This window comes from Chaetodon trifascialis, chromosome 11 (genome assembly GCF_039877785.1).
Source record: "Chaetodon trifascialis isolate fChaTrf1 chromosome 11, fChaTrf1.hap1, whole genome shotgun sequence".
In the NCBI taxonomy this organism is placed as follows: domain Eukaryota; kingdom Metazoa; phylum Chordata; class Actinopteri; order Chaetodontiformes; family Chaetodontidae; genus Chaetodon; species Chaetodon trifascialis.
Window position 1 is genome coordinate 4,809,897 of NC_092066.1, and position 25,987 is coordinate 4,835,883.

The 25,987-nt window shown below is 45.1% G+C and overlaps 3 protein-coding genes and 1 non-coding gene across 6 annotated transcripts in view; all 4 read left to right on the top strand.

The window, feature by feature from the left end:
• atp1a2a (ATPase Na+/K+ transporting subunit alpha 2a) overlaps positions 1-1,973 on the top strand; it is a 32,270-nt gene extending 30,297 nt beyond the window's left edge. Inside the window, exons 24-25 of one of the 2 annotated variants that reach the window (XM_070973760.1) lie at positions 1,600-1,640; positions 1,834-1,894. In XM_070973760.1, coding sequence (XP_070829861.1) covers positions 1,600-1,628 — 29 coding nt within the window. In that variant the 3' untranslated portion in view covers positions 1,629-1,640; positions 1,834-1,894. Of the gene's footprint in view, positions 1-1,599 lie in introns of both variants that reach the window. The other variant, XM_070973759.1, reaches the window with a different exon arrangement.
• Positions 1,974-4,046: 2,073 nt separating this feature from the next.
• Positions 4,047-7,688, top strand: sdhc (succinate dehydrogenase complex, subunit C, integral membrane protein). The gene is made up of 6 exons (XM_070974239.1): positions 4,047-4,105; positions 5,131-5,190; positions 5,341-5,442; positions 5,763-5,824; positions 6,945-7,108; positions 7,415-7,688. Exons 1-6 carry the CDS (start codon positions 4,089-4,091, stop codon positions 7,517-7,519), a joined length of 510 nt encoding a protein of 169 aa, XP_070830340.1. The 5' UTR covers positions 4,047-4,088; the 3' UTR covers positions 7,520-7,688.
• A 1,637-nt stretch (positions 7,689-9,325) lies between these two features.
• Positions 9,326-9,399, top strand: trnar-ucu (transfer RNA arginine (anticodon UCU)). The gene has a single exon. It is a non-coding gene; the product is annotated as a tRNA-Arg (tRNA).
• Positions 9,400-11,322: 1,923 nt separating this feature from the next.
• Positions 11,323-25,987, top strand: part of cadm3 (cell adhesion molecule 3) — an 84,738-nt gene continuing 70,073 nt past the window's right edge. For both annotated transcript variants that reach the window (XM_070973768.1, XM_070973769.1), the window contains exons 1-2: positions 11,323-11,608; positions 13,259-13,416. In XM_070973768.1, the coding sequence (XP_070829869.1) occupies positions 13,326-13,416 (91 nt within the window). In that variant the 5' untranslated portion in view covers positions 11,323-11,608; positions 13,259-13,325. The remainder of the gene's footprint in view (positions 11,609-13,258; positions 13,417-25,987) is intronic.

Consider the following 25,987-nt stretch of genomic DNA (forward strand, 5'->3'; position numbering starts at 1 on the left):
TCAGCCTTCTTTGTCTTGTTAATAAGCTGAAAGAAAAAAATTGGCAAGTGATGGTGTAGTGATTGACACTCCTATCTCTGGAGCCACATGTGCCATTTCCCATCAAGACCTCTCCTCCTCCCCCGTCCTCATCCGCCCAACACATCCGAAAAAAGTAGATTGTCCACTCGTTTAAGGGCACGCTGATTGACAAAGTCGCCACAGCTCTGCTCTGCTGATCTGACCTGAAGGATCCCAGCAAGCGTTTGACAGATGGTGACATGCAGGAGCTCAAGTTCAATGTCAGTCCAAACAAGTGCAAAGAATTATAGAAAAACAACTCTGAACTGAGATCTTCGGGAAAGGACAGCACCACTTTTCGAAAACAATGTCGGGAGCAATTATAGATTATTATTGGTGACAAAGAAAGTAAGCTCTGGTTTTGTGTCATTTTGAGAACGTGGGTTTGAACACAGGACAGGTGCCAGCTGTCATTTTGAAAAATGTCATTTTATTTTTTGGGATAAAATACACGATGCAAATGTTGCAATTTGCATAGTTTTTCAGGCGGATTTCAATGTGATCATTGTCATTTGTGTGTGTTTTATAAAGCAGTAATCATTTTCATGCAAAACTTATCATTAAGCGTAGCCTTCAGATAAAAGACTTCAGGCTGAACCAAAAGCACTGCAGCTGAATACTATCAGGCACCCAGCAAGCTGCTGAACAATCCTCCAGCTTTCAATGCCGCAGCCTCTGCAACACTTGACTGATTACTGTTTGTCTTCCACGTTTGATTTCTGACAAAGTAGCATGTAAATGCACTGCTGTTTGGCAGTTTTCTGAGGAATTCCATTTGATAAATGGAGCGTAAAATGGTGACAATCAGACATCCACATCACCACTGGAATCTAATCTGATCTGATTGTCGGGCCAAGGGCTGCGTCTGCACTAGATTTCAACCAAAGCTTTTTGATATATCTTGTTACTAAACAGACAAGGATGGAAACATAAGACACTTGTAATTTTGTTTATGAAAGCAGTGAAGAAATATGATCATAGATTACTTTGAAAACAGACATGGATTCTTCTTTTGGCCTGAAGGTAAAAATCTCCGTCGGCGTGAAATGTCGAACATCTAGGCAGCAGTCTGTGTAGGCTCTGCCAACTCAGTGAACATATGTTAAACTTGCACCAGGAAGCAGATTACACCTGTCCAACACCGACAGAAAAATTGGCGAACGATGAGAAGGGAAATTAAAGCAAGCTGATGAAGACTCTTGAGATATGCCCCAAAGATCACACACACGATACGGACGCCTCACAATAGTTCAAAATCTGCTCACTGCCACGACGTTTCAGCTGAGAGGGGCAAGACACGGGGAGACAAATACAATTTATCGTGACAGTTAATCATTTCTGTTAATCTGTGTGTCACGGGCTGCTGATCAGAGTCTGAGAGTTATAAGGGGATTCATTTGGAAATGTACAGAGACAAAGGCAACGAGATGAATACAAATAGAGTGGTACAAAAGGATATTATGAAAACTGCTCGCCTGTCATTTTGGTGTCTGACACTTTCCCCCTTTCTCTCTCTGCCTCTCTCTTCCTCTCTTCCAGGTTGGGTGGAGCAGGAGACATATTATTAACATTCAGTAAATGTCAGTCTGAATTGTGGGTGTGTGTGTGGGTGTATGTGTGTGTTTGTGTGCGCCTGTGAGGGTGGAACCATGTGTGTGTGTGTCTGTCAGTTGTAATATTGCATGGATCAGTTCACAAATCTGATTATCATAAAAATACTGCTGAAAATAGGCTTTTGATTGTGCTTTGAGTTCTCCCTTTTTGTTTTCTCAGAAAGCTTTTCCTGCAGAACAGTAGTAATGTCCACCTATGTGCCTCACATAAACCGTCCCCACAGTGATGCATCGTGGCCTGTTTGGCTGTAGAGGAATAGCAAATGTGAAATGTACCAAATAAAATGTATTTCAACACATTCTCAGCCATCATGTTATTCTCTTAATTGATCAGTGTCGACCCTTATTGCTGTTATTGCACAATAATCCCCTTGCATTAATTGATGTTTAGACCTTAAACTTGTCAATTTTAATATGTAGGCCACCTCATGTACCAATAAGTATAATATTTTCCAAACCACATATTATTTACTAGTATTAACCCTCACTAAATGTAATGTTTTAAGGTATTTTCAACCTTACTTTGTCCAAATTCAAGCCAGATCTGGCTTTGCATATAAGTGTATCAGACAGTCCCACACATGCCACAGATGAATCAGCAAGGGCAGATATATTCACCAATATTAGCTTATAAACAGCTACATGGGTAGCAGCAGCCAGCCCATAAGAACAGCAACAAATATTTGCAGTACAAAATTGCCAAAAATATATGACTGAGGTATTGTATAAACCATGATGCCATTACGTAGTTTGTTAACCAGAGTGTACTAACAAATGTAACCTTCAGATGTAAAATGTCCTGCTTCACACACGTTGGTCACATTTCTTCACCACCGTCATCAAAACTTTTCTACATTTATATTAAAAAGCAAATATCATCAGGAGTTCATTCCATCAGATTTTTAAACTCGATGGTGGTGTCAGCCTCACACATCCTGTGTCAGCCAGGCTCTGCCTATGCTCATAGGCTCCTGATCTCATCATCCATTATGTATGTCCTCATGTCTTCAATCCACTGGACACTCGTTACCTTACTGTCAAAAAAGTTGGGAGAAAAAAAATTGACATGCAGCGAAATATTTCCTCCCAGGTCCCTCAGTTCTGGAACCAGCTCTCTGTGGAAGCTATTTGTTCAGAAATCTTTAAATATAAAGAGAAAGGCAATGTCAAAACTATTGTAAAAATTAGATGGGGTTTGAAGTCTCGTACTACCAATCAAAACCTGGTCTGCTCTGAGCGGAGCATGCTCTATTCGAACATTTTATGCAACATTAATATGGGAAAAGGCCATTGGGAACCCAGTCTAGGGCAGCTTGTGGGCATCATTAACCTTCCTACATGTTTGCTGTCTGCATGAGCGTGTATGTAGATGTATGATTCTGTGCATGTGTGGCGCTTTTCAATACTTTAAAATACCTGTTGTATGCATTTATTTTTCCTGATGGTGGACGTGGGAGCTGCTGCATGTTTATCCATCTCAGTGTCACATTGACCATTTTTTTGTTGCGTGCGGTGTTCTGGATGCTAAAATTGTGTCTCCATCTTTGACTTGGGTTGAGGTATTTCTTTCCCCTCATGTTAAGATTTTCTTGTCACACTTCTTTTGTCTTCTTGACTTCTCATCTTGAAGATTGGTGGTTCAGTGACAATAGTTTAAGTTTGGGCTGTCACAGTACCATCTTGGATGTCTTCCTCATTTTCTCATATCCCTGTCTATTGAAACTATTTTGTCGCACACCATATTTCATCATTTCCTTTTGCAATTCCTTTATCTATTTCAGGGGCTGCTGCGTGTAAATACACTATATAAATAAACTTGACTAGGGCTTCAAAGACCAATTATTTTCGTTATCTATGTGCCTTTTTCAATTATTTTTAATCAGGAGTCGTTTGATCTGTCACAAATGGCAAAGAAAAGCAGAATATCCTCACAACTGAGAAGCTGGGACCAGAGAATGTCCGTATTGTATGACTTCAATGATTCATTGATTATCGAAATAGTTGCCGATATTTTTTTCAGATCAACTAATCAATCAACTGTTTCAGCTCTAAGCTCAGCCAATGTAAAAATGAAAACAGTGCTACTAGTGGTAGGTTTACATTTTACCTGGATATATTTATTTTATTGAAACATATTTGTATTATTTAGGATATTTATTTCTTTGCTAAATTTATGTAATTATTACCATCCATACTGTTGCATGGAGAGGGGAGACGCAGTGGAAATTTCCTGGTTCATCAGTATGTAAATGCATTTTGGGATGTGTTATATGACGTGAAAGTCCTTCAATTTTGGACTGACGTTTTCTCGCTTCGACCGCGCCTGACCTTCCCCACCCAACCCTTCACGGATTTAGACAACCAGGAGAAACAACAACATCCGCTAACGTCACTTCCGTTCACTGCTTGGCAAACATGGCGCTGCTTCTAAGGTCAGTACATCTGAGCTACATAATTTTGGTGCTCGGAGAAAACTCTTTCGGTGTTATCATGTCGAACGGATGAATTAACAGCACAATAACGATACAGCTTCGGACTTTACGTCCTTTATGTAGCGTAAACATGGTGCGACGTACCGCTAGCTGACGTTAGCTAGCGGGCTAACGCTAGCTGTTTTTCAGGTATGTGAAAGCTAGCAGAGAGTGAACTTTGATTCTGAGTATTAATAACCGACTGAGAAGGTTTTATTTGTTGCCATTACCCCTCGTTTCGGATGACACAAACGTAATTCATCGTTGTTAAGCTGGGCTTCCTTTTTGTAATATTTTGTGTGGTGTAACTTGAAGCTAGGTTAGCTAACTGACAGTTTAGCCACACTCTCCAGCCTCTGTCAAGAGAGTATTAGCCCAGATGAAAGTCAAGTGTTTGTCGTACTTTGACCACTTCTTTGACCTTAGATGGCTGTTGAAGGTAAGCGCTGTTGCTCGGGCTAATCAAACCGGTGTTAAATAAGGGTCCTTGAAGATAGTTTATTCCTCCTTTTGCACCATAGAGACTGAAATAAACAGGACAGCTGCTCCGGATCTGTTAATTTTCTCCATCCGGTTTCTTTAGGTTTGCCTTTATCGCTAAAAAACTGGACTTCGCGATGTTGTGGTCTCTGTTTTAATAGGAACGGCCTGATTTTGTAACCAATTAATGGAAGACCCTCTTCCAGTAGTGATGTGTCCTGCACATCTGTTTCGGGCAACAGTTGAGTAAAACGTTGTTTAGGTGTTTTTAATAATCATGCTGTCAGGAATAAGGCTTTCTAATGTTGTTTTAGTCAGCATTATTTGTATCATTGTTCAAAGTATACAACTTGCTGTACTGACAGATGTAAGTACTGAACTATCTTAAGTCCTACTGTTAAAAATTTTCCATAAATAAACTCGTGTATCATGCATTTGTTTTTCTTTTCCTTTTTGTATGACTGCGTACACGTAATCTAATTCTAACACTTCTTTCGTGTCCTCAGGACATTTGCCCGTCAGGGTGTCTGCATCTCCAGACCACACTACAGTGTCCTCTACAGACAGTGAGTTGTGTGTGTGCTTGTATGAGAGAGAAAGAGTGCGTCACATAAATGTACTGCTATAAGTCACAGTAATGATGTAGATATCTACGTATCGTAAACTGCTCTGCTGAGTGTTTCTGTATCCTAAATATGTTTTTCTCTCCACTACAGTGCAGCCCCAATGGGAACCACAGCGAAGGAGGAGATGAACAAGTTTTGGTCTAAAAATGCCAGACTAAACAGACCGATGTCTCCTCATCTCACCATTTACAAGTATGTACTGTATGTCACATGCGGTACACGGTAGCCTGTGTCTTGTCCAGAAAATAATCTCGAGTTTAGGACGGTGTTGTTGTTTCTAATATTGTTGATCTAGTGATTTAAATCCTTCTCTTTCACTTGTTTAATGTTAGTTTGTGTTGGAGCATTGTCTTAAGATGCTGGAGTGTGTAGCTGAGAGTGTCAGCTGTCATTTACGTGCATTTAGAAATGTAGAAATACCTCCCATGGCTTGCAGCTTTGAGCTTTGTCTTGTATCTCAGCCACCTTGACTGATCTGCCATTATGGTAAAAAACCGTTGTCTGTGTTTCAGATGGTCCGTCCCCATGATGATGTCCATCACACACAGAGGAACTGGAGTGGGGCTCAGTGGAGGTAACACATCTGTTTTACCCTACGCTTATTTTATTATAAGCTATTATTACATAAAACACTTATTCTCCCGCTGCTGTCAGCTTCTGATTGACCCTGAAAATCTCCTCAGGGTGTTTTAGTCCACCGCTATTGATTTCTGCTAAGAGCATTTACCGGCATTACAGAACAGACATTGTTCAATACGATTCAACCCTTTGCATGTGAAAATCAAGTCTAACACTGGACTGCTAACAGCTTAAAGTCATTTGCATGGCGTAAAGGCTGAGTTTGTGTTAATGTGATGTTGTGTATCAGTACTGTTGACCTTGATGTACCATTCTGTAAAAGCTGGGTCGAATTCTGTTTATATGTTAATGGGTTCAATAAAGGTCAGCACCCTTAACTGCCAGTTTAACAGCATTCAGTCATTATGTCACATCTCTCTATCAAAACATGCCACACGCCTAATCACAGTGTCTGAAATCAGCTTTCCAGCTCCCTTGTGAAGGGCTGGTAAACTAAGACTGTCACCCACAGCCGTATTGATTTATTGTAATGTTTAGATATCCTGCCACTGCTTTCAATACGATTTTGCATGGAATTAAAACTCAGAGTTAATTCCATGTTTGACTTCAAAGGTTGTCTATTCTCATGTGAAACGGACGTTTTATTTTTGTTTGCATTCCTGCAACTCTGCCTTTTGTGTTCACATCGATTCACGCTTGCTATGTGTTTCCACAAGGAAATAATGTGAAGTCTCTTCTACCGTCAGGCCTTTTAATAACCGCCCAGACAGCACAGAAAGACGAACTCAGACAGAACCACTGAGTGCAGTGCACTGAGACAGTCTGCCAGTGAGGAGCCTGTTTGATACAGAGCCATTGTTTGGCCTTAATTTAATGTAGTCAGCAGGGAAAAAAAAGTTTTCACATGAGTGAGATACTCAGATGTTTGGAACTTGCTGGTCAGCGGTGGTTTGGTGACTCATGGAGACTAATCCGGCAAAGCAGCATGTCAATTTCTGGATGTGTTCTTTTCTCACTTTAACCCCAAAAAGCATGCATGCGCACATTTTCCTCCGCTGCCCATTCACATACACGCCTCTCCAGCCTTTGGTCTTATTACTTCTGTCTGTGTCTAGCTATCTCGGCCTTTGCCATGGCAGCGCTGGTATTACCGGGAAATTATCCGTACTACCTGGACTTGATCCACACGCTGTCCGTCGGCCCTTTTCTCATTGGGTTGGCCAAGTTTGGTATCGCCTTCCCCGTATCTTACCACACCTATAACGGCATCCGCCACTTGGTAAGAATTCAATAATTTGATTTATAGACCTAGCAAATGTTTGTCTTTTATTAAGGTGAATTTGAGATTCTTTGGATGTTTGTTGCCATCACCCTGTTTGGTGTAGTGTTTGAACTCCTCAGCTTAAGCTTTTAAAGGAGTCGGGTCTCTTTGCAATTCAGTCATTTTTGTCTTGTTTGCTCATTTTGCTTTCATACAATATGCATTACATTCACTAAGCTTTAGCTGATGGTGCTCTGTTGTTCTCATGCTAAATTTTCTTCTTCTCTCTGCTTTCTCTTATTTTCTTATTACTATTTAAATCAGTGGTGGGATAGTGGCAAGGGCTTCAAAATCCCAGAGGTCTACCGCACCGGCTACACAGTTATTGGCCTGTCCATCATCACCTCCATAGCCCTGACTTTTCTCTGAGCACAGGACGAGAAGAGATGAACAGAAACGAAAGCAGAGGAGGGAGCTGAAGGGAGTGTGGACTGGATTCACTGTGGGAGTTTTGTGTATATGTTCAGTTCTGGTCTATTGCAGGCCCCATTTGATCAAAGTATTAAATAAAGGATTATATTATGCTGTATGCACAAAAGAGATGTTGTGATGTTTTGTCCCTTGGAATTAATTACACTCTTGAAAGCTTTGGGGTCATCAAATGCAGCAGAGTGCAAAGTGCGTGCAAATGTGACCTAGTTTATTTCACACTTGTTCTCAGTGTGACAACAACCAGCCGCCAAAATTAGATGTCCTACATGTTCTGTCCTTATATAATATGTCTAATCGCGCTGTGACGTCAAATTTATTAATCACTTTTCTTTGCCTAAGTGCTCCGTCGCTGCCGGCCCGACCAGCCTGCCCCCCAGTTGACTCTGTGCACAGCAGTGTGTTTGTGTCTGCATCGTGGCTGTCGACTGTCGGCTGTCATTCATATTTCACCTTCTTCAGGCCGCAGCTGCTCGGATGCATTTTTCAACATCAGGAAAGAGAAGGGCTGAAATGTGGAGCGGCAGCCCAGTGGTGGAAGCTGTGTATGTGAACAGGCTCCTCACCGGCAGCCTGCCTCAGGCCTTACCTCCCACTGAGCCGCACAGGAGCTCCACACTGCACCTGAACAGCTTTTGTCCTGCAGTGTGAATAAAAGCAAACTGTGATGAAATGTCAGATCCAACTCCATTTATGTAGAGTACAGTAACAAGTGCATGGGGAGAGGGAAAAACAGCACTAAACGTTTTGGGGAGGAGGCTGGTTTGAGAATGTGTCTGTTTAGATCAACTGAACTTACACTGAGAGAAACACTGTGACCACTTAGTTTAGTTACCTCCAACGAAATTGCTTTATCAATTTGTTACCGGTGGCTCGAAGGGAAAATGGTTGTCAGCTTGCGTTTCCTTTCATAGCTGGTAATAAAATGTATTTGTGAGCCACACATGTAATCAAACATATTGCTTATAAAGGACACAGCAAACCATCTCTACAATAACTGTCAGTGCATATAAAACTCAAAAGTTAATGCCTTTTGATGTCGTTATATTCTCCTCGGAGCCACATCAGCCTCATAGTACTAGACAAACATCTCTATATTTAACAGTTGCCAGCTCAAAATAATTGGTACAGGGAAAAAAACACTTGGAAAATTGCTCTCTCTGTGTGACTGTTTGGCCGATGGCAGTGAGTGTGACATGTAAATGATTCCCTACTCTCAGTCCATGTTACAGGCACATTTCCATCTGATCCATCGGACTGCAATTTTCGTTGATTGACAGGAAAATTGCCCAAACTCTGCAGGGTTTAAGACTTGATTTGCTTATAGTCTGCTCACACCAAACCTTGCAGAAATATTTCCCATTTTCAGAGTAAAAACATACTGTGGTAATAAAAACATGGGCTGCTCACTGGAGCTTTCCCCTGCCAGGAGTGAGCACGTTGCCTCATAGCTACTGATGCATTTACAATGTAAGATGTTCCAGTTTTTGGTTTTGCGATATTATCACCATTATGATGATTTGACTAGATAACCTGTGTGAAAGCGATGGGGGATAGAGAACAGGGGCTCTCCCCTCTCTATGAGGCATAAAGAGACTTATGATTACGCGGCGGCAGCACCCCCTACCGGGCGGCAAATTGCTATCCACAGGGCTGCGGTCCTGATGCTGAGGGATGGTGAGGATGCTGCACAGGGCTGGGAGGGGGGAGTATAAACCCGCTTTTGATCGAAAAAAATGTGTCACAGTCTCTGTGGCGCAATGGAATAGCGCGCTGGACTTCTAATCCAGAGGCTCCGGGTTCGAGTCCCGGCAGAGATGTGAATGAAAGTGTTGTGGCTTTTTGGATGAGAGGAAATTGTGATGGGGAAAAAGCAGCGATGCTGTTTTGCAACAGGGATGCGTCTGCCAAGGCCGTCCTGTGCGCAGACATGACGGACGGATGGACAGATGGATGGTTAGGCCGATGTCCAGAGATGAGTTTGTTTTGCGCAGGCTCAGCACACAGTGCATGTGGACTGAACTGTTGCAGAAATTTCGCATGGAGCCTTTTCAGCGCGCAGAGGTCATCGCTTTAATGTGCAGGTTTGAAACGGACAAAAAGCCTGAAACCGCTTCGTTACCAGCCTTTTACCGTCCAGGCTGCACGCTCGGGCTCAGGTCCTATATACGGCGCAGCGCAGCGCCGCGCCGCGGGAAAATCAGCGGACGCGCGCGGCTCCAGCACCCGGGGCTGTCCACTCATTTAAGGCCGTGCAAGAGCTTTTCTAATGCAGGGCCAACAACAAAACATTTAAAGCCTCCTCCGTCCTCATAACAAGTTTTTAATGGTGCCAGATGTTGCATTTCTACTCTCCCATTTGGTTTCCAGACAGGGAGAGATAAAGACTTTACTTTGAACATAAATGACTCGGTGCCACAAATGGTGTCTCAAGATTTCTGCATGCAGGTTTTGTATTGACTTATGGACTCTCACAGCAATGCGGCGGTGCAAGTGGAGAGTAAAGATTGCAATAGTCATTGTGTATTTTTAATTTAGTGAAATCAGAGTGGGGACCTTTCTGGAATCCTTTCAAGGACCCCTGAAGGTGGACTTAAGTTTCTGCTTTAAAAAAAACCTACATTACCCAAATCATGGAAGCCCAGAGCAGCACTAGCCTATTTATGTTTTCAGTGTGGAAAGCAGCTGCTTGCTTGAAGATCTCCCAAACTCCCCGACACTCTCTAGCCCCTCCCCGGCTCCCCCATGGCTTTTATTATTTTGTATTTCCTTCAAACCCACCTCCCCGGTGTCAGTTCGTCGCCGCCACCACTGATTGGGCTGCCGTGCGGCTGCCGCCATCCGCGTTTAACCCCATCATGCCTCCCCACACACAGACCTAATCCGCCAGTAAAACTAATCCTTAATCCTCTCTGGCAAGTTGAACAACCCCACCAACCCCACCCCACCCCCACCCTGCCGCCCGTGGATCCTGGTTCCCAAACGGGCTTGGTGCGTGCAACGTCAGAACTACATAGACTATAAAGTTTAAAAGCATATGCAAAAATGACATTCCCAAGGGTATAAACATCATGGTGTTTAAACGTTATGAGAGCATTACACAAATTTGGAGATAAAGCCACCGTTAAAGGCGCAGGCCAGCAGCACTGTTACAGGAATACGTAGCAGATCCATGCAAAAAAAGGCCAAGGACTCAGTAGGCTGTATCACCACAGTACTGCAAGTTATCAAGCCTACGAGGAAAAGCAGTGGGCTTATCTTCATGATAGTGGTAATAGTTCCATAATATCAATGATAAGAGACATCTTTGGCTCCCGAGCACCGTGACATTCAGCTGCAGATGACCTCTGCTGCTCCGTCTCAGGAGATGCGCAGGCCTGAACCTACAGTATGGTGGAGTTTTAAGCAGGATAGTAGACCTACTCGGCATCAAACCTTTAGATTAAGTGAGCAAAGCTGCCAGGGGAAACCCTACAGCTACCACAGGAGATGATAAAATGCCACAACGCCCGATAAGGTCACTGTGGACCCGGTGGAGTATTATAGGAACATTATGGCGATTTTTCGGTATGGTGAGATCACACTTTTCTATCTGCTCCATCTCTCCTTCACGTTGCTCTCAGCCAGTAGGCCCCTGCTCTGGCCCTGTTATCCCGATGGTGCGGGCCAAATCGTATTAAAATCCCCTCCCTCCCTTCCTCCCTCCCTCCCTTGTCCCCTCCCCTCCCTCTCGTCTTTCATACAGACTGTTTTTGCTGCAGTGAGCGGCAGCCGTGGAGAGAGAGCGAGATAGATACAAACACACAGAGTGAGAGAGAGAGAGAGAGAGAGAGCGAGCGAGCGGAGGAAAAGGCAAGAAAAACAAAGAGTCAGGAGAAGGAACAAGGAGATTTTTTGAAAAAGTCGATAAAAGCAGATTGAGAGGAGGCTCCGGACAAGCGACTGCTGCGCATCAAAGGAGGGACCTTACTGGGGACCTTATTGGAGACCAGCGCCAACAAAACCCGACTCCGGAGGCGGAATATAACGGTGTGTGTGTGTCTGTGTGTGTCTGTGTGTGTCTGTGTGCGCGCGCTTGTCACCGTGCATTGCCTCGCAGTTTGTGTTACTGTCCAGGGTTAGGATGTAGCCTGTAGGGCGGACAGGAGACACCTGTCAGTGCTGACGCTTTTCCGTCTCCAGGAATGTGTCTGTGTGTGCACTCTGGATAGGTGGCTGTGTTTGTGTGTGTGTGCGTGTGTGTCTGTGTGTAATCCGTTATGCCTGCCCTGGGAGAGAGCTGTATAATCCCTGCGTGTTTTATAATTTACTCTGAATGTACGCGCTGTCGGGCTGCCTGCGCTGTGCCCGACTCCCCTTCCTCTCTTCTCACAGCTCCGTTGGCTCCATCGCCGTGCAACAAAAAAAGCACCACAACTAGGCGCTGTGTGCAGCAGCCACCTCTCCCCAGCCTTCGCAAGAGTCTCCGAATCTCATCCCATCAGCACCAGATCTTTGTGCAAGTGCGGGAGAAGGTGCGAGAGAGCAGGCTCCGACCGGAGAAACATTGCTCTGGTGCTCCCGCGGTCCGTCGCAGCGATGCAGGCCACCACGAGCTGTTATTATTGTTGTTATTAATATCATCGTTACTATTATTGCGCTCCACCTAAGAGCCGAGCGCCACAACTTGCGCTAAATCCCGCCCAGAGTGTTCGGCTTATTTCCCATGGATGCACTTGTTCTAGTTTTGTTTTCGTTTCTCGCCATCACTCAACAGGAAGGGCTGGAGCGACAATAAACACAGCCCTCCCACCCCTCCCAGTCCCTCGCATCCCATCCCATCCCATCCCATGCCCCCCCACCCCACCCCACTCCTCCATCCCCGCCCTCAACGTCCGCCCGTCCCGCAGGCAGCATCCAGCCGCGGGAGGGAGCGTTACGCAGGGGGACCGCGGGCTCACCTCGGCGCAGGCTATTGCTATTTTAAGGAATGTGCATGAGAAGCAGTGTGTGTGTGTGTGTGTGTGTGTGTGTGTGTGTGTGTGTGTGTGTGTGTGTGTGTGTGTGTGTGTGTGTGTGTGTGTGTGTGTGTGTGTGTGTGTGTGTGTGTGTCTGACAAAGGAAGAGAATGAGAGAGGACGAGTGCCTGAGCGGCTATTATGTACGTCTGTACGTCTCCAGTCTTGAGCAAAGCGCGCCGAGTATTCTCAGCGGGCGACAGGTGCATCTGTGCGCTGCCGCCGCTGTGTTTTTCCTTCAGTTTTCACCGTTTTTTCACAACCAACTGGGGGAAACGTTCCTTCGCGTTATTTCTAATTAGCGTGAGTTAGTTGGAGCTGTCCAAAACACTCGCTTTCCTTCACTCCACACGCGCACAGCTTGTTAGAGCGGGTGAATAAATTCTCAGTAATATGAACCCCCTCCTCTTCTCCCCTTCTCCCCTAATTACCACCAATACACCGCACACATCACCCTCTTTTCTGCTGTTTGGCTCTATCGCCGCCCCCACCCCGCCTGTCTCAATCGCCTCGCGGTATGGTGTGACACAAGCAGATCGATGAATACCCATGGAGCAACGCGTGAGTAACGGGTGGGCCAAGCGTTTATTCAGCAGCAGCCAACCAGTGGCAGGAGACGCAATTAGTGGCCAGTTGGCTTGCCCTGCTTGTTTTCTTTATCTCTCCACTGCTCTCCCTGCAGGTGACACTCCAGAGCTCCTCTGCCCTCCTGAGGATTCAGTGAGACAGGCGGATCTGTGCGCCCGACCATGGCCTTCCCATCAGCCCCCTCTGCATTATGGAGTGTCAGCTTATTGACAGTCCTGTTCGCTGCTGTGGTTCACAGCAACATTGTCTACGGTAAGCACCTCTCCCCCTCTTTATCTGTCCGCTTCCTATTCTCTCTATCTCGCCGCCTCTCCCTGGGCCCCTGACCTCCCCGACCCCCTCTTTCTGTCCTCGATGGTGCCCCTTATTTGTTGACTTGAGGCTTTTTTGTTGTTTCCTGTATTATGACAAGGGAATCAGAGAGCCGTTATTAAGCACATGGGACACTCCCACCTCCCCGGACCCCAGAGGAATTTCTGCCGCTGTTTTTGAGGAATGTGTGTGACTGGCACGTGGACGCAGGACTCCACACGCATGCACACTGCAGGTCCTTGCTGGAATAGCTCACTTGCCCCGTGGCTTCCTCTTCTTTCTCCCTTTCTGTCTCCATGACATTCTCATTCACTTGCTCGCACTCCCATGAAAGCGGGCACACGCTCTCCCTTTCATGTTCACCTGCTCAGCATCTCCCTGTCTGTCTCACATCTGCGTGGAGACCATATCTGTGTCAGAGGTCCATGCAGCCTGGAGGTAACCAGTAATCATCTGCTTTTTTGTACAAGAACACCATCTCTTGTCTGCACGCTCATCACACACGCTCAGTACAGGCACATGACTCTTGTTATGGCTGAAGCTCAACCTGTGATGAGCTGGGTGCGGCTGAAAGCGGATGGTAAGCGAGGATTTGATGAGAGAGGCACTCTGTAATGATATCATCCCTGCTGTGAGCACCGAGTGAACAGGAATATACTGTCCAATGTGCTTTTCCAATTACATAACCCTCAAGTGAGTGGCTGTCGGTAATACAACCTTTAGAGGGCAAGCTGGTGCATCATGATTGTCCCTCAATCCATAGAAAATTGATTGACACAGGTAGAATCCTGTTGGCGTTTTCTCATTACAGTCAGGATTTAATTGCACAGAGTGTTTGGCAAAGAACTGTAAGACGATACAGCAGGCATGAAGGCTTCCAATAGACATTCCCTGATTTGCATTTGCAGTATATGTTCTCAGAGGCCCCTCGCGCTCACTTGTGCACACCCACACACATTGACAGATTTGAATACATCATGGCGCATCCGCATGCACGGACACACGCGCGGCGTCCACATGTATGCACATGAATATGCTGGTACACGCACCACTTTTTACTGTACTTCAACTTCATTTATCCACATCAGCTGTTTGTGCCTGCTGTTGAATTATGCATACTTGTGTTCCTGCACGTTTGTGTATGAAATGTGGGAAAGTGGAGAGCGATGTCAGCGCGAGCTCAGAGTGGTCAGTGCAGTAAAAAGTGCGAAACAATCCGGCTGTGCCAAGAAGCCGTGATGAGGTCACTGCTAAACAAATGCAAATGTAGGCCTGTCAAGGCCCCGAGAGCTGGCGAAGATGAGAAATGCACAAACAATCTCCAGATTGAGGTGCTGATGATGAAATATCAATCTCTCTTCAGAGCGCCGACCCCGAGCATGTAGCTCGTCATTGAAACGCAGGCAGCGGTTCGTTATTTGGGTCCGAAAACGATTTTGGCTCGCGTTCAGACGCACGTCACATTTGATTAAGGTGTGCCTAGCGTGAGGCCTGACCATGCATGACCAATTCCTGCTTTGGTTTCACCTAAGTGCTGTTTTACATTATCATGTCAGTCAAGGAGGGTAATTAAGCCTGGGACGTCTGACAGTGTTTAGGAGATGAGAAAACACGTCAAGGAGTGCAATTGAGAGGAGAGGGGATAGGGAGTGCTGGCTTTACAGTTTCACTGTGCATCTTGTAAACCATTAAGTTGCAGTCAAGGTCTTTTTGTCATTCATTTTTGCTATCAAAGCATAATCAAATCCTCTAATATCAACTACACTGAAACAAAGTCAGTAACATTTCTGCAGTGAATTGAATTAGTATCACTTTTGTCAGGCACTTATCAGAGTAGAATGCATAATTTTTTTCATCAATGTAGAAAAGGAATTTGTCTTGGTGGCATTGATGCAAGAAATACTGACAATTTATAGACTTTCTCACTGGCAAGCAAGGAGCTCAGCTCTTATGGGACTTTGCATACAACACTGAGGCACGGTGCCAAAAATTCAGCAGACAGGAAACCATATATCCATATATAGACATATATATATATATGTATCTGAATCCTGTATTCACTGGTCTATAGTTTCCAGACATTTGAGCAATATGGAAAGCAGTTTAGTTTCAGCTTGAGAGGGAAATGTGTATAAGCTGCAGAGCACTTGTCCATCGCTCACATCTGCTCCGATCTGTCTGATTGGTGTTGTTGTGACACAGCAGCAGAGCTGTTAAGTAGAAGATGGAGTAGGGTGGGGTGGGCAGTCAGATAATGCTGTCATAATGGAGATCTCCATGCTAAGAGGCCCTGGAACAGAAGGGCCTACTTAGCATAAATAATTCAAAGTTGTATATCAGAGAGGATACGATTAGCTCAGCAAATCAATGCAAGAGCGTATGAGCCATCAGAGAGCGGGACTGTCCATCACTGCTCAGAGTCCACGATGATTTAAAAACATGCATGCTGTTTGGCCCCTTTCATCATTCAATCATGGGAAGAGAGGGGAAAAAACTTCCCTTGTGAGTTATGTGGTTGATAATCATACAGCAACCGACAAGCTGCATGTCACCACCATTTAAACTCCAGACCAACCCCGGACTCCCGACGCTGCCCCGTCTTCATTTGATGTACGTCAAAGTCGGGGAAAGGACAGCACTTAGGATGTTTTTTTTCTGGATTTATCTGTGACCAGGCTTCCTTAGAGCAAGTGAACGAATTGGGGAGACACTAATTGCGCACCATTTGACATATCCATTTCCACAGCTGGATGTGCAGCCAAGCGTTGCGGATGGAAAGTGCCTCTCAGAAGGGCACAGATTAGGCATGCAATTGGCCGGCTGTGCCCTGGTTCTGTACTGCTGACCCAGTTACCTCGGGGCTGCTGTGGACTGTGGAGGGTCCATCCGCTGGAGCGCTCTGCAGACAGCGCGTAGAGCAGAGCGCCGCGGCCTCCCATCAACCACCTGGCCTCCAACTCCACGGCAGCCCGCTCCCGGACCCCAGGAGAATGTTTGCGTTCGTGACAAGAAACATGCCTAATAGTTTATTTACCTCGACGAGTTCTGCCGGTTGGAACAAGTGAATGAAGCCCTAATGCTTCCAGCTGAGGCCAGTAATGAATAAGGATTAAAGGACAGGAACAGTGTGGACCAATCGTTAGTGTGGTAAGATTTACAGGCGGGAGGGCTCCGCATGTGTGTCTCTCTGCCAGCGGTTCACTTTATCCTGCCACAAAATGGGCTCCTTCCCCCCTGGACCAGCTCTTTCTCGCTGGCCCGATGCCTACTTCCTGTGTGTGCTGCTGTTGTTTACTGTTGACTTCCTGTGTGCCAAGATGGGGGAACATTTGGCTAATACACAGTACGGCTAGCACACAATAGCAGTAGGCGGTTTGGATGTGAGGCCTCTGCCTGTTAACAAGGCTGACTGATAAGCACTGACTCATTAACAAGCCGAGGTACACAGAGCCTGGGGGAATTACCGCCTAGCCACTGTGACATTAATAAGAGGCCTAAGCTATTTTTCCATTTGGCTCCGCTGGCACTGGGCTAAACCAGTGGTTTCCAATCTCGACCCTGGCTATTTGCTGGCTCCAGTGCTTTTCCATTTGTTTCAGCCACTGGTTACCTGGTCTGATTGGATTGGGCCAGATCAGTGTTGTCAATGCGGACTGCAGTTAATGACATCTGCTGCTTGAATAGAAAACCAGACACCCCTCATTAGTTTGCTGCAGATTCATTCAGAAACATCTGGGGAGGAGCCCAATTAATTCTTCTCTTACTGATCATGCCAATTAATTAGCAATATGTTGTTTTTTTTTAAGAAATGAGACGACATATTCCTACTCATATCCTAGATGTCAATCAACGAGACTGATGATGATTCTGACATTACATAGATCCAATGAGGCATCTAAAATAGACCCAGCACAATATACAGAAGAGCTCCAAGCAACTGCCTCCTATCGCAATTTTAAATCCAAAGCCATATTACTCCCATTGTCTCGTGTCTTTATTTTTCTCTGATCCTTTAAGTGTTTTGTCGTCCAGATCAGTTTTGTGATTACAGATTGAATCCTGATTGGCTGGCATTAGTTTGCAACAGATTCACATCTGGCAGAAAACCAATTATTTCTCCTGTTCATCATGCCGATTAATTAAGGCACTGTGGCTGATTGATTAAACTCCCAACAAAGCTCCAACCATGAGCACCAGAACCCTGGGGATGATTTGCATCACACATTATCCACATTGGCTGTGTCTTCATGTTATCTTCATATAGCTCCTCAGACATGCTGAAACATTACACATGCGTCAGCGACACGCAGAGACACTCACAGCTCAACAAGACACAAGTGTTGATAAGTAATTTGTGGCTAAATTAAGCAGGATTAATATGTGGTGGCGAGCCAGTATCACCGGATCTTAAAGGCATCAGGAGCACCACAACAAGACTCCATTAGACCTCATCAATCAGAGGTAGATCTCATCCACCTAGGCCCACTCAGGCAATGCGAGATTATATCAGAAGAGATCAATCTCGCTTGCTAGCATCATAATAACAGAAAATGCCATTTAGATATTGAAAAAGAGAAGTGCTCTTGAGATTTTGCAAAGCAGTAACGCACTCAGCGTCCTCTCAGGTGCTCTTAAAAGACACATCACTCCGCCGTGGCTCAGGGTCGAGAAAATTAGGGGTCCAGCAGTCGCGGAGCTGTCAGCTTTAAACCGTCACTTCACAAAGACGCCGCAGATTAAACAAATCTAACAACAATAACAACGTCAGCCTTGGAATAAATTAATTCACCTCGTTTCCAACAACAAGAGCCCTTATTATTGCGTTCCACACTCAACTGGCTTTTCCTTTGATCAGGTCCCTCACTCGCACTGCCTCGCCACCGCCTACCCCCCCTTCTCTCCCGCTACCTGCCGGGATTCTCTGATGGGGGGTTTTAATTGATTGCCGCGGGGGTGGAAATCACCCATCCTGTCATTGATGCATGGTTGGTCAGAACAAGGGCTTCCCGGAAAGGTGTATCTGTTTGTTGAAGCCCGTCGCTGCACCGTGTGAGACTCCCAACGATGACGGGGTGCCGGAAGACGCGAGTGCGTGGCTGTAAAGCGCAGCATTTGTATTGATTGAGTCTGAGTGCTGAGGGTTCCCCCTGAGCGCAGGAGCTCCTCCAATGAAAGAGCAGAGGTTGCTCTTGTTTATTGCCTCTATTTGATGATGCCATCATTTCAGCTGGTGGAAGGGAGCGTGTCTGGGGGGGGGATCTTATCGCTGATACCACAACCATAAAGCCATTTTAATTCACCTGTGTGCTGTCCTGGGAATTCTCCCTCGTCTGGTTTCTGCTGAGGACATCATTGTCCATTCACTGAGTCTTATCGAGCCTCCAGCATAGCACTATCACATATAGAGCCGGCCCTCTACATGGCGGTTGTGGGGAATGTGTTCTCTAGATTGAAACTTAGTGTTAGAAACTCTCATGGTATTTATACATTATTGCGTTCTGGCTCGAAATACTTCTGCTCATTTCACTTCCCCCTCGATAGCATAGCTATAAGTGGCTGTTTGATGGAGATGATTTGTGATAAACATAGCAGTTAAGCCCTGAATGGACTACAGTCTGGCGCTTGTGCTTTACCAGCTGATCCGGTGTCAACGTGAATCAGCAGCCAGGCTGACAAGAGTCCTCGAGGCCGGGTCCTGTCTTGGCTCACGCGGAGAAGTTTTTGATAGTTTAGCGAGCGATTACGCCGAGTGCGAATTGCTCTATTCTAAACGTGCATTATTGTACTGAAGCAGCTTTGAATATTGTTTCCTATACATAGCATTCTTCTTTATTGTTTGGGTTGTTTGTTTATGGTGTGCTGAGATACGGTTTTAGCATCGAAAATGTTGGATGGCATCATTATTAAAGTGTATTGTAACACAGCTACTGCTCAGCGGAGTTCATTTATGGTTCTGCTGCACTGCTGCACTCCTTATGCCTCACAATCACACTATACCACACTGCTTGAATGCTCATTGCTCCCATAAGCTGTACATCTGCTATTAAAATGCAGTTTGTATTATTTAAGTGTCCCTTGCATTTATACAGCACCTGGCCTTTAGTGTACGTGCTTTCATCATCATTTATGGCTGCATTGTAAGTGGATCACATTTTTCATGCGCCCTATGCAAAGCGGGGACAGAGTTTGGGAGCTTGCATTGTCAACACGAACAGGCATGACGGGTGTTGGATCATTAGACTTGATGCTACAGAGGCTGGATTTACTTTTCACTGAAGTGGAAAAGGTCGTCTTTTACGAGTCTTTCCTGGAAGGCAACAGAAATGATGACGTGTGGGTTTTTTGCCGCAGTAAACGCTATGGGAGGAGAAAAGTTGTGAGACCTGGTGGGAATGGAGCGTGATGCTGTGCGTGTCTTTGGACGTGCTGAGCGGATGGCAAACTCTGGAGTGAGCTTAAACTTCTCCGCACTGTTGGCAAGATGTGGATGCACACTGTGCGGACTGTATTTACTCCTGGCTGAGGTCTGATCACCTCTGTAGGCGGTCTGCAGGACCTGATGACTTCCACATCATAATGTGCTTTCACGCACTGCATTATCATGCTTTTCCTGATCCGAGCCATCCGCACAGACATCGCATTTTAATACAAGGTGTAAATGAGGTGAGGCAGCTAAATGTTTAAACAGAAAGTGGAGTAAATAGTCTGCTATCTGTCTTGCACTCTACCCTTCCTTCCAGTGCTCTCATGCGTTGGGCTGATTGTGTTTCTCCATCAAAGCCGCAGCCTAGATTGGGACTCATCTAACACGATGAATATGTTTATTGTTTGAATGCTTTCTGTTGCACGCGGTGAGTACGGCGTTTGTGACATATAGCAGGTATCATTTCCATTTCTCGAACTCTGCTGCTCCCACCTGTTCAGGCATCATCAGTGTTTAAAGATTCCAAAACAGCGGCCTATTGATGAGCACAAAAATGAGCTTGCTGGTTTCATCCTGCTATCCTTGAGTTCTGAAAGAGTGACGCTCTTGATTTCCTGTGACAGCGGGTGCCGGGAATGTATTACTTGCTTTTAAACATTAAATAAGGTCAGCCTTTAAATCGAGCAGTCAATCACTGTGATGCAAGTGGAAGCGTCAAACTCTCACACTACCCAGTGGACAGGTGCTGCCTTGGCTTTAATTTTGCATCTGGCCCTTGACACCGATCAGGGTATGATGAGCACATGATGAGTGGATGTGGCTTTTTACGACGAGGCCATCGGCGTGCGGTGTAACTCAGCGCCGCTGCGCCGGTTGAAAACAAAGGCACCAAATAGGCATCTCTAATCTCCCTGCTGAATGAATCCGAAACAAAGAGAGGAGGAACGCAGACATAGAGGCTTGGACACACATAGGATAAGCTGATTACCCAGGAAAGGAGGGAGGGCGAGGGAGACAGAGGGAGAAAGACAGAGGCATGCACGTGAACAAGAGAAATCCATACAGTAAGGGAGCACGAGGGCAGGGACATGGAGGAGGAGGGGTAGAAAGAAAAAAAAAACTGTGCACTCTAATGATGGGATGCACAGACCGGAGAGAAAATGAAAAGACACAGCGAAGGGAGCGAGGGAGGAAGAAAAAACACACAAGAGAAAAAAGGTGAACGTTGAAAAGGACGAGCCATGGCGCGCTACATAGAGCATGCAATGGGAAAATGAAGGGAATGCATATTTGCCTGTGATATCCTCCTTAGGCGCGCGACACAATCAAAAACAGGACATTATGCAAATGTGACGCGGCTACGGCAATATAATCGCAACCGGAGTCATTTCACCTGCTCTGCTCACCAGTCGCTATATATACAAACGGAATTACACCCAATCCAGGTGTATGGGCTAAATATACAGCTAATTAAAATTAATGAGATTTACTTAGAAAAGAATATGCTCCTTCCCTAAGCTGCTTATCCCCGCATGAGCATCTACTACACACACTGACACACACACCTTTGCATGAGTGCTCCAAAAAATACACACACGCACCTTGTTTTGATTCACTCTTCTTCACTTTCTCACAGCCTGCTAGGCTATTAAGACTCCCTGGTACGCTTGCACACGCACGCACACACGCACACACACACACACACACACACACACACACACACACACACACACACACACACACACACACACACACACACACATGCACGCACGCTGTCGGTCTATCTCTCTGTCTTCCAGCCGGCTTTCCTCGCACGCAGACTTAAACATGCTCCTTGTTCAATGAACACGCAAATCCCTGACTGTATGTGCACGTGCACAGATGAATGCACACACACACACACATTCGCGGTGATTCTCAGAAACGCACAAACGTTCACACAGATGCTAACACACTCACAGAAACGGTTAGAAGAACACTTATGTACACATTCATGCATGAAGACGTGTCCGAGCGCACACAAACATGGACACAGACAGAGCTTCACTTAAGCACATACACCTCTGAGAGCCAAGCTGTTCACCACCCGGCGAAAATCTGTGCGCCCACCTAGCTACTGTCTCTATGTGGATGCATAAGTGTGTGTGCTTAGCAGACAAGCCATTGAAAATATACATACATATATATTCCCCACCCACCTCTGTACATACAGGCATTTAATGTTAAACATTGTTTCTGAGCTGCTGATGGACATTTTTTTGTGTGAGGTGGTGTCCAACCCGGGATGCTCCATTTCCTAGCGAGCAAAGTGCTGAGTAATTAAACGGCTCTTCAATCCCTCTCTGTTTAAGGATTGGAGAAGGGGAGGGGGGGGGGGGACCTGTGAAGATGACACAGTGTGAATTAATCACACACATTATTAACAGACTTGGGTTTCGGTGGAACACTGCTGTCTCCACTCCACCGCGGCTAGCTGCACCACCTGGCAACCGACCAGCTTATGTCTCAGCCGACCTCGCGCACATTCTCGTACAGTAGCTCACACACGAACTCACGCTCTCTCACCAGCACGTGCACGCTCTCCTCTTTTTTTTTTCCTGCCTCAATCTCCATTTCTCTCCTTCTGTCGCCGCTTCATTTCTCAGCTTGGTGAGTACTTGAATGTCATTATGACTTTTGCTATCAAAAGCAAACAGCGGGGCCGGTTCGAGGAGCGCGTGCCAGACCTCCCGTTTTCCATGCTGAGAGTGCCGCCGCATGTCGAGTGCTATTTTGATAGTTCTGGCTTTTTTCTGCTTCTTTTCAATGAGTGGACTGGTGTTTTTAAAGGACAGATTTATTGACAGAGCCCCTGCTGTGAGGCTCGACTGGTCCACGTGGCCTCCTTTCTCAGTGAAAAACCCCCTTTCTGTGTATTTACAATACAATCGCTCTCCCTTGGCCGGCGTGTCAATGAAGATGACTTCATATCTACTGGCAAATTCGATCCCATTCGCGAAAGGCATCGGCAGACGGCACAAGTGAACGATATAATTGACTTAATGAGCTACACGCCCTTATCTGCTGTTCATTCATACGGGCAGCCCGAGGCGTGACGACTATCAGCCTCTTACACAGGCTACTGTATGTTTGATGAGTCCCTTGAAGGGAGAATTTGATAATGCAGTCGAACTTCCTCAAGGCAAACTGATTTGATTCGTGAAGCAAAGAAGAAGGAGTTTATCCTCTCTCCTCTCTCCTTCTGTTTTTTTTCCTTGTTCTCTTACTGTACAATGAATATTTAAATATTATTGTGATTTATTTATTGCGGCTCAGTGTTCAGCTTCACAGAGCTATTTTCAGGTTGATATCTTCACAGGCGGGAGGGAGGGAGGGGAGGCATGTAGGCTTGTACATGGGAGGTGTCGCGCTTGACTTTGTGACAGTGCGCCACGGCGTGCCTGGGAGAGCGTCTTTTTGTTGTTGTTTGAAGGCTTCCTGTGACATTTTCTGGTTCTTCCCCTCAGGGGCAGAAAGAGTCAGAGCTGGCCTGGTTTCGTCGGCCTGCCGGAACAATTTCCAGGGGTTCTGTTTGAAAGGACGAGGAGCAAAGGAAGGGTCATTGACGTCATGGGGTCAGCTGCCAGTGGCGAGCTGGCTGCACGATGACATTTCTGCGTACGGGTGTGTGTTACACCTCCATGGCCTAAACATGAAAACCAAGGCAACCTGGTGAGACCTGCCACCCCAAAGTGCAGAGTGTTGAAGAGATCTTATTTTAGAAATTCAACCAAAGAGTTGTGTGCATCCACACGCAGCCTTCGCAGAGTTTAAGCCAGGCCTTGAAGTTCACCAACATATGTGAAAACACTGAAAATCAAGCTGTAAAATGGTAAAATTTTGTCCCCAGAGTCGCTTCTTTTAAACGTTTTGTATCAGCTGCCACTGTATGAATGGACTTCACCTTTTTTCTTTTTCTTTTTTTTCTAAATATCTTTTTATTTCAAAAGAAAATCGTCCAGATACAGTACAAACTTACTGATACTCGGTCTTACAGTTTGTGATTTTCCCACCCCCCCACCCCTAAAGGGATAAACCAACAAAACACACACACATAAGTATCGAACCAAAAACATAAAATATAAATGAAAAAAAAAAGAAGAAAATAGAAGTACTACTACTGCTACTACTACTGCTACTACTACTGCTACTACTACTACTACTACTACTACTACTAATAATAATAATAATAATAATAATAGGGGCAATAGTATAAGCGTAGGCATAGTGATGCATACAGTAGCATAAATGATAGTACTAAGACAGCATTCAGCATTTGGTGTACAAACTTTCTCCATACCCAAGAGAGGGGCACCGAAATCCATTCAAGAGAAAGCCACGATTACATTTCGCCAGTTTTTCTAAGGGTAAAAAAGAAGACAGCTGATCAAGGAAAATCTTAAAAGATGGGGGGGATCATTCTTCCAAAATAAAAGCATGCATTTCTTTGTAAGTAAGTGATCAAATTTAGTATCCTGCATTTTTTATGATCTAACTGTAAATTATATGTGTCATTTAGTAAATATAGACTGCTGCTTAAATCGAATTGTATATCCATGACTGGACTTCACCTTTTAATTTGATATAAACTAGCGTGTGTGGGAATATTTATTTAGTTATGCAATAAACTTTTCAATCAAGGACATTTGCTAAAGATGCAAAGGATTTGATTTAATTGGCATCAGACGGGTCAAGTGTTGGGTCAAAGATTGTCAGTCTGAAGTCAAGTTTCACATCCTTGAGGACAAGTCAAAGTCAAGTGGCAAGTCCTAATAAGCAAGCTGGAAATGAGGACGGTCTGAAGGCCGGCTTCTTCCTAGTAGATATTCAAGCTGTGTGACTGTGCACAGCCTACCTGACACTGACTTACTCCTCGCAGAGCTCAAACAATTAGTCAGTTTATCGATAAATCGAAGCACAGAAAATGAATTTCTCTTCACAGTTTAGTCATCGTCAAAGTGGTTTTTCTCTACTTTCAGCTTCTCACTTTTGAGGATTTGTTTCTTTTCATTGTCTTACGTGATCGTAAACCAATTATCTTTAGGTCTTAGACTGCTGGTTGGAAAAAAAACAGGCAATTTGTAGACATCACCTCTGGCTAAGGGAAAGATTTTATAGACCAATTAATCGAGAAAATAATTGTTAGTTGCAGCCCTCATTAATTCTTTACTGCTGTGGCATTTCACTAAGTCAAAACTCGAGACCTGAGAATGTTTTTGCGAACATGCACAAGTTCACACATGCTCGACTCAAATTAAGCATGTGGGGAGTCAAGGGTCATTTAGCCATGTCTCACAATAGTAAAGTCTGAGCCAAGTCCAGACTCACAGCTCTGGGTGAGGCAGCGCAGTAGCTGAAATGACGCACGTTTGAGCCCCACTGTATCCGTCTGTCTGTAAAAGCATCCTTGGCCGAGACTGTGGACTCAGTCTCAGTCATTGTGCTTGGATCCGTCTAAGAGCATCAGCTAAATGGCCGGTGTGTTAAGACGTGCAGTAATTCCATCCTCAGAAATCCAATCATTTTTACTGGCGTTTTCCGATTAGCTCCAGCCAGCATGTCATAAATTGACTGGCGCATATTCCAGAAACAATAGACGTCTGTCACAGCATACGTAGACACGACTACCAGTGGTGACAGGGGAAATACTACCACAGTGAAGAAGGCAGCAGGAGGAGATACTGGTCTTTTACTTAATTGTCACTCTTCCAATTTGGCTCATCCTCAGTAAACTACTGCTATCAAATTTGCTGTCAGAGTTCAATCACTTAGCTCCCCGCAGTCTGCTGATGTTACACAGTTTGAAATGAAAACTGAAAGCCACACTTAAAGTCAAGCTTGACATCTTCAATTTCAATCAAGAAATACCTGTTAGACACGATCAAATATTTATACAAGTATGAGCATTTTATTGTTTTTAATTCGTAATTCATTCATAATTTAATGATACTGCTTAACCACTCATAAGTACTCCATTTAATAGTCTTGCAAGCTGGCTTCTATCTGCATAGAGAAACACATGCTTATGCATGCAAACCCTCACAAATA

Excerpts from the sequence above, each read along its gene's own strand:
- sdhc (XM_070974239.1), top strand. Across the intron at positions 5,443-5,762 it reads CCTCATCTCACCATTTACAA|ATGGTCCGTCCCCATGATGA; the intron begins GTATGTACTGTA and ends TCTGTGTTTCAG. Across the intron at positions 5,825-6,944 it reads TGGAGTGGGGCTCAGTGGAG|CTATCTCGGCCTTTGCCATG; the intron begins GTAACACATCTG and ends GTCTGTGTCTAG.